Source organism: Filobasidium floriforme, assembly GCF_021052385.1.
Source record: "Filobasidium floriforme strain CBS 6241 chromosome Unknown HD553scaffold_19, whole genome shotgun sequence".
Classification (NCBI taxonomy): domain Eukaryota; kingdom Fungi; phylum Basidiomycota; class Tremellomycetes; order Filobasidiales; family Filobasidiaceae; genus Filobasidium; species Filobasidium floriforme.
The window spans coordinates 685,920-694,442 of record NW_025763640.1 but is presented as its reverse complement, the minus strand read 5'-3'; the positions used below and the strand labels follow the sequence as shown (position 1 = coordinate 694,442).

General features: G+C 53.5%; 2 protein-coding genes across 2 annotated transcripts; both read left to right on the top strand.

Annotated features, from left to right (window-relative positions):
• Positions 1-939: 939 nt before the first annotated feature.
• Positions 940-3,221, top strand: HD553DRAFT_316270 (ribosomal protein S5 domain 2-type protein). Its single transcript, XM_046180600.1, has 5 exons — positions 940-1,435; positions 1,720-1,822; positions 2,234-2,389; positions 2,547-2,626; positions 2,718-3,221. The coding sequence occupies exons 1-5, from the start codon at positions 1,128-1,130 to the stop codon at positions 2,956-2,958; spliced, it is 888 nt and encodes a 295-aa protein (XP_046034616.1). The 5' UTR covers positions 940-1,127; the 3' UTR covers positions 2,959-3,221.
• Positions 3,222-4,087: 866 nt separating this feature from the next.
• Positions 4,088-6,640, top strand: HD553DRAFT_316268 (uncharacterized protein). Its single transcript, XM_046180599.1, has 2 exons — positions 4,088-5,422; positions 5,593-6,640. The coding sequence occupies exons 1-2, from the start codon at positions 4,222-4,224 to the stop codon at positions 6,342-6,344; spliced, it is 1,953 nt and encodes a 650-aa protein (XP_046034615.1). The 5' UTR covers positions 4,088-4,221; the 3' UTR covers positions 6,345-6,640.
• Positions 6,641-8,523: the final 1,883 nt, after the last annotated feature.

Below are 8,523 nucleotides of genomic sequence, written 5' to 3'. Positions count from 1 at the left end.
CACGCCTATCTGACTTGTTACAACATCTTCAAGACGTGTTGCGGAGAGGTTACAACTCAAGGACGTCGCTAAGTATCTACGCTTCATCGTTTTACCTTAGACCGAATCCGGTACCTCACACCGAGTGATCACTTCCTTATCCATACATCTCTGGATTCGTATCCCTTACCCGAACCCGCTTCATCTAAGCGAACCTGCGACATTCTCCCGACTACCTGCGATCTACCCATAAGCACCCGACGCCTTACGACCTAGGACCTATCGCCCATTAGCGACATCCGCCGTAACATGTTCCTACTTGCTGCCTACCATTCTTGAGTGTTCTATAGTCACCTGTGAGACTTAATCCGCCTCAGTTGAGAAATTGCTAGTTTCAAAAATCGCTATTCCAGGAAGCAAATTTGTTTCCTTGTGCTGATGCGCTTGATCCAGCTCAAAACCGCTAATTCAGGCGATACTTCCGCTATAATTGTGCCGCTTCCGACGCGTTTTCTCAAAAACGCTATATTTTTACCGCCAGGGTAGTAATAGTTGCCGCCACCAGATGAGATCTTACGTCAAGTGCACTATTACGGCATGGTAACTAACTGGAATCCGGGCGTAGCGAATCCGAGACATAAAGCACGTGCTCGGATCCGATGCCGCGTGGCGTGGCCCCGTCTTCGCGGACATCAGGACCAGCGTCAAGTCCGCTGCTATTTGCAGTTGATGTTGAGAGTAGCCTTTTATTTGCAACGACACCGCGAATAGTCCAACGGTTACGACAGGACGCGCCATGTTTGAATTCGACTTTAACTGTGCAGCGGTTCTTAGTGCCGTTCTCTCTCGCGTTCGACTCCGACTCTGGACACCCATTTTGGCCAAACTGCAGAGCTGTGGCGCGCTGCCCCTCATTGACTTCCATCTATTATTTTTTTTGCTTTCTCGAGGTTGTTCTTCATCTTCATATCAAGGTTGCATGCACGTTCTGTTCCCTCTCGGCCTGTTGTAGCTGTTGTACATCTCCTTGCCGCTTGTTGACTACAACATCTCGCAACGACGACGATCATCTCGTATCTTGACGATAACTCCCTTCGAAAGCTCTCGACCCTGAACCCACTCGACATTCGACATCCCTCATCCCTAACATGCCCCGAGATATCCCAGTACCTACGATCAACAGATCTTTCGTCCAAGCCGCGCTGGAGAAGGGTCACCGTCTGGACGGCCGCAAACCTCTCGAACGCCGTCGACTGCTCATCCAGTTCCCCGATCCGGAGGAGACGTCGGTATCAGGCCTGGGACGGGTCGAGGTTTCGCTGGGCAAGACGAGGGTGTTGGCGAGGGTATCGGCAGAGTTGACGAACCCACGTACGGATCGACCTTTCGAGGGGTTGTTGAGCATCACCAGCGAGATCGGGCCTTTGGCTGGCGAAGCTTTTCATGGGGAAGGAAGGTCAGTCCTAGCGTTGACTCTAGATCTCTCGGCGGTCACTGTACAAAAGTGAAAGAGTTGGCTGAGATGGACGATCAATCCGTCGCTCTCTCTTTTTTTTTCCACCTTCTTTTCACTTTCGCACTGCTTTCACAACCACAACCTCAACCACCACCACCACCACCACCACCACCACCACAATCACCTCACACGTATAACCCCCACTCGCACTCGTACTGGCGTACACACCCGCACCTACGAACGGGGAAACGACGGGGAATGACGGGGAAATGGACGCAATACAGGACGACCGAAGAAGAAGTGATCCTCACCCGACTGCTGGAAAAGGCCATCAGGCGTAGCGAAGCGGTGGATCGGGAGGCGTTGTGTGTGGTCGCTGGGGAGAAGGTACGTTCCGGGCCTTTCCTCCCTTCGCTTCCCGTCTTTTCCGACTCTCTCCCATTCCATTAGAGTTACGGCTTTTATGCTACATCACTCGCTCTTGAGATGTGGAGACCGATAGCTTTGCACCTCATCTTGACCTCGGTGTCCCTTGGGATGCGTGCTGATACACGATATTTCTCTCATGTTTCTCTTTCGGAATGCTATATCCCCCGGGGACTTTCTTCACATCTCTCCTCGTCATTCTATCGGATCGGCATACGATGACATTCTGACGTATCCCCAACCTCCCTTACCCCGCTCTTCCTCTTCATACCCCCCTCCTCTCTTCTCGATGGTAACCGTCTTTACCTTGATCTCGTCACCCGACACATACCCCCACCTCGACGATCACGCTCGGAAACGACCGACCCTCAGGTCTGGCACATCAAGCTGCACATCCACTTTCTCTCCTCGGACGGTAATCTGATCGACGCGGGCTGTCTGGCGGGGATGACGGCCTTGAGGCATTTCCGGCGGCCCGAGGTGGAAAGGTTGGATCGGGATGATGGGATGGCAGCGATCTGGAAGGTGGTGAGTCCGATTGTCCGATGACCAGTGCAGGGTCGTCCTCCGTCGTCGTCGTCGTCGTCGTTGTCGTCGTCTTCGTATGGTATATGGCCCGCCTGCCTGCAGAGAGCTGATTTCGATCTGCTCTTCCAAACTACTTGGCGACCGGCGGCAACGACAGTATCCGACGGATGAGAGGGCACCGGTTCCATTATCGATCCACCACACCCCGCTCTGCGTGACGTTTGCTTATTTGGAAGGGTGAGCCCCCATCGTTCCTGATTTCCTCGTGTATCAGGGTTAAAGCAATCATTTCTCACCATCCTCCCCGGCTCGTCCCCATCTTATCCAGCAACCTCCTCCTGCTCGATCCCACATCACAAGAGTCTCAAATCGCTTCAGGAACCCTCACCCTAACGCTGAACGCCCAGCGAGAACTCTGCGTGCTCTCCAAAGCCGGTGGGAACCCGTTAGGAGTGGAAGAGTTGATGAAGGTGGTCACGTTGGGTGTGGACGTGGTCAGGGAGATGACGAGCGAGATGGAGAGCGCTCTAAAGGCGGATGAGGCGGTCAGGATCGTCGATGTGCGGTAAATGCGAACGAGATATGTCTGGGGATGAAGACATGTACACCGGACCGGGGGAACGAGCAGCCGGGATGAGCGAGATTGCCAGCAGTAGCTGAGCTATGTCATTATGGAAAATCTACGTGCCGGTTCGATATATGCATATATGCCGGGTCTGGGGCTCGTAACCCCATTGAGGCAGTAGAACTCGCTCCTACGCAACGTAAACTGAGGATAGATGATGGATCTCGATGATGTGGATGGTGACTGGCAGATCGCAAAACAACCAACATGTTTAGAATTAGAAGCGCTCAGGAAGGAGTTCAGGGGTGAATGTTAATGCATGAGGAGATCATCGCGAGCCTGTGTTCCGTAAGCGAAATCTTACGACGCTTGATACAGGCAGGACACACGAATATGTTTTTACACAACTCCCCAATGATAATATGTCCTCACAGGATCACAGGCCACAGGCATACACATTCTTGAGCCGGTCTTTCTAGGAGCCTTTTCGATGCCTAACGATCAATCAAATGAGTGTGTTTGGACATCTCCGAGGATCACCTGAATTGGCTTCTATCGTACACCCCTAGACTTTCTACCAGTTGCAAGGTTCGTGTAGGATCGACATCATACCAGTAGTCGTTTCGGCTTCGCCTCTGGCTGTCAAATCTTGTAAAGACCAACTTTACAAACAGTTCTCCAAAGAACTTGCTGATGCAGCGGTACTTGGTGTCGTCACGGAGATTCCGAATGACGTAAGTGGGTTTGCTTATGTTCACTCGAACCTGAACAGCAAGCTGACGGCTGAATGGGTTTTTGTAGAGAGTTTTGTTCGAACCAGACGTCGTGGAATAGGATTTAATCCAGTCCCAGTTGGAGTACCGACGAGTGACGACGGACTTGAGGGCGGTGATGATATGACTCTTGTAGTTCAAAATGGCGTCACCTGCAGTTTCGGCTTTCTCAGTGGGGTTCTATTGTAATCGAGGCATTGTCTAGGCCGAGGACCGAGGAGCGACGATGATACGATACGAAGCACCCGGTCAATGCGGTACACATCCCCCGAAATAGCCTAGACGGAGGCTCATACGCTCATGCATCAGGGGCCAGGGATTACCCCCCCCCCCCCCCCCCCCCCCCCTCCGAGCTGTTCACTTCATGGGGAGCCGTTGTACTTGGTCGATCGAGAGACGATATAATAGGATGGACATCGACCCGGGATGATCCAGCACCAACGGCTGTGAATTGACCTACATGTCTACCGCGTTCCGCCGACGTTCAAACCAGGATGTACTCGCCCTTCGATCTCAACCTCGGCTTTCTGCTTGCTTTCATCTTACGTTGGATCACCACCGGCACCTTGACCGACCATCACGAGGTGGTGGGAATCACAAGACCCTCGATCCAGCTCAAACTCGCTCCACGATGGACCGACCACGATGTTGCCACCCAGATCGAGACGACGATGACCATCACCGGCAGACACTTCCTGGCAGACGAACCCATGCTACGTCTGGTCACCGAGAGCGGCCGGGTACCTAGTATGAATCATACCGGCGACCAAGCCATCCGTTCTCAAGACGATCTAGGCGAACTGGGTCTGGTCTACGTTGACGATCCGGTGGGGATGACCCGGGTATGGTATCCCCTCCGAGAGACCGTAGGGGCCGTGAGATTAGGCTTTACCGTCTTTCCTAGGAAGACGACTAAAGCGACCCCTCCGGGACCTAGGATCGATTTCCGGGAAAACGACGGCGGGTTAATAGGCAGCGGCAACGTCTTCATCCCCACCGTGCTCGAACCCACTCTCTTGCCCTTGGACTCGGACTCGGACTCGGACTCGGACTCGGACTCGAACGAGCCTATCGTCTACGACCTCGACGTACGATGGGACCTCACCGGCGCTCCTCCTGGTACCAACACATCCACTGTCTGGACGTTTGGTGAGGGCACCCACGTTCGCTATAGAGGGCGGATGGAGACCCTGGTCAACTCCGTCTACATGGTCGGCCCCTCGATCCGCTCTCACACCTCCCCCTCCCTCCCCGGGTACGGTTTCTACTACCTCACCCCGCCGCCTTCTCACTTCCTCCCTGACCCCGAGAGGCTCTCCAGAGAGATCGCTCGATTATATCCGGCCATGAAAGATTACTTTGATCAGCCTAGCGATACGTACCGGGTCTTCCTCCGTGAATCCCCAAGAGGGTTCGGGGGGACGGCTTTCGTATGGAGTTTCCTGATCGAGTGGGACCGTGGGGTACGGATCGGACGAGATCTTAGCGATGATGGTGATGATGATGGTGATGGTGATGATGACAGTAGTGAGGGTGATAAGGGTGATAAGGAAACAGAGAGGGAGAGGGACAAAAAAGAGAGTCGGGAGGACGATCTGTATTTCTTGGTCTCACACGAGATGGCGCACAATTGGCCCAGCATACAAGGACCTCCCGGGGATCAAGAAGGTGCCAATACGACGTGGTTCGAAGAAGGTGAGTGGGAGGTGTAGATCCCGTGTGACAGCCCTTGTCAGGGGAAGATGTCATGTTGCCTGTACACTAAAGAAAAGACCCCATGTCATTGATCCATTCATCCATCGTCATGTTTTCCCTCGCGACCACACTACCTCAACGACATCGACTTGACACCCGTGGCAACCCAGGGATCGCGACCTATTACCAAGCCGTCCTTCCCTACGAGACCGGCTTGATCTCCCGCTCCAAATTCATCGGACAGATGAACGACATCTTGTCCGCCTACTACACCTCTCCCGCTATCGCACTGACCTCGGTCGAGTGTACACGAGACGCTTGGACGAACACCCACGCGCAGCGATTGCCTTACTACCGGGGTGTGCTCTATCTTTTGCACTTGGACGCCATGATCCGACGGGAATCGATCGACTCGGTAGGCTACGAGAGCAAGGGCCTACGTGGTCCTGTGAACGAGATGGTGCGGAGAAGGTTCGCTGGCGAGACCTACACGTTCGATGATCTCTTCCGCATCCTTGCCGATCATACCGATATCGATATCGACGAGGCGATGAACCTCTATATGAACATGTCGGCAGGTAATTGGATCGTCCCTCCTCCATCCGACCTCGTTGGCAGCGGCGTCACCGTCCTCCGAGAGGATCAACGTCGATACGACGCTGGGTATACTACGACCACGGACCGGCATGGCGACATCGTCATCTCCTCTGTCAGACCCGACTCGAACGCCTATCAAGCAGGCTGTCGAGTAGGGGATATCCTCACCTGGTCGCGGTATTCCTTCGGGTCGATGGACGATTACCAGCGCAACCATACTATGACGCTTCGACGTCCTGGTGCTGGTAGCGAGAAAGGGGACGAGTTCTCCGTCGAGTTTTGGCCGCGGAGCGAGGTCATGGTCCCGAGCTGGCAGTACGTGTGAGCCACATGTCAGTGATACGGGAGACCCTTGACCTACGCGGCAAAGATGGTCAACTAGCGAATTGCAATTCGGAACTTGGATGGGAGTGCCGTTACAGTCGCCTGAAAGAGCAGAGGACAGGGACTCGAAGGTTGGGATGACCGGCAAACGCAGTTGGGTCGTCGGTCAGGGGGGAAATGCTGGGAGACGGATCAGGTAAGAGGTGCTAATCAGCTCCGTTCCGGACGATCTGCGAGAACGATACTTGTATTCTTAGGGGTCTGCGCATTTGAAACGATGTTTACGGATCATGCATGGCATAAAATACCGTCAGACACGACCAGATGAGCAGGCAGCATATGGCGCCTGGAGTCGTCCTGTGTACCGTCGCCTTTATGGGCTAGGAGGCGACATCTGCGCAAGCTAGATCTGCGCTTGACCTCGAGGCTATGCGCTCAAAGGGACCTTTCCGTATTCCCTGGCAAGTCATCTTTGTGATTCGGCTTATGTATATTCTGCCTTGACTGGGTCCCCTTCACAACATGGGATACAACACTGCAATGCCTTTGCTTGGCATCTTCAGACATATTTGTAACACTGAACAATTGACAAAGCACTCAAATAACTCGGAAGCGGAGCGTAGGCCTGGGCAATAAGCGTGGGGTCTGCATCGATCCCTGAGAAAATCTGGGCTTGGTCGATCCTCCCAAATCTTGCCTACCACGCTCTGTTGTATGCCTGGTAATCCCAACAAGAATCGCGCAGAGCGTGTTTGAGATGACTCTGCCCAAGATCCATCTGTAGAGGCACAGCTTTGCAGGGCCAGCCGAAAGGCTTGTTCTGGGCATTCCGGAGAGAAGAGGCAATCCACCCGAACGCATATCCCATGTGTAAGGAAAGCGCTCTCTACATTGCCAGAACAAATCTGGTCACTTTGGGGTTGCTGCGCTGTGCGGCTTCTTCGTACTGCCTACTGCCTAGGCCCAGCTTTTTGACAAGCAAGTGTTCTTGAGCGAGAGAGAGCTTCAGGCCAAACGGGCCTTACAAATCCTAGCAGACGGGTCTTATCGCTTTGATGGTGATGGAACCTTCTTGACTGAAAGGCCAGGTTGAATGTTGATACAAGACCAGTCGTGTAGGGCGGTCAGAGAGTCGACCAATGCACCCCAAGTTCTGTCCCAATGTATCTCAATTGGCATCACAACACAAAGACCGTGTCCGAGTAGAGCCGGTCATTGGCGCTCGAGCGTATCTGGTATCTCTGAGGACGGCAAAGAGGTGATTATATGATCCGCTTCAGGGGTAGACCCAGGTACTGTAGCACCTCTGTGATTTACGCCGCAAGTATTGACGACCAGCTTGTTGGTGAAAGGTGAGCGCCCCTGCCTGTATGGAGCGATCATTCACATCGGGAGCGTACAGATACTTGGCATGCAGCATCGAGACTCTGATAATGACAAGGATGATGCTCAGGGTTGAATAGAATATAACACATCTTACTCAAGTTGTTTCTCGGCTTCAAAAGGCGAAGAAAAAGAGCGAGCCCATAAGGGCGTATATATCCCATACTGTCTCGTCGACACGAGTCAGCGTGGGTAGACTCGAGGGAATCACATGGCCCGATTGTAGCTGCCTGTCGACCCTGAGCAGTAATAGCAAGTGTGATGGACTTGAATTCATTATTATAATTAGAGATCCGACGACGACGGGTCCTTTTCCCCCCTTCAGAACTTTATTTGACGAATCCACGACATTTGTGCCCGTACCAACCAACGTATCCCGATCGAATATCATCCCGCAGTATCATCTTCCTACACACATAAGCAACCTCTCTGGACTATCAACCCTTTCCAGGAGAGCAGGTCTCGAGGGCACCGATACACGCACACCACGATGCCCACGACCGAGTCTGTGAACAGCGGCGGGACGGGAGGGGGTACTTACGATTCGATAACCAGCAGTCGACACGAACTCCCCCCCATGTCATCCTACATCGACGTCCTAACCTCCCCCGCCGGCGTATTCCAACAATCACAACCTGGCTTACTCGGCGGGCTGGTGTACAGGAACCGTCTGTTCACTGACGACCTCATCTACTCTTTCACCGAACGGTGCCGGTATACCGATTTGGGGGAAGCCACGGCGGTGACCTTCGAACGGGTCCAAGTGCTCCAGAACGGACAGATCTCGACGTATACCT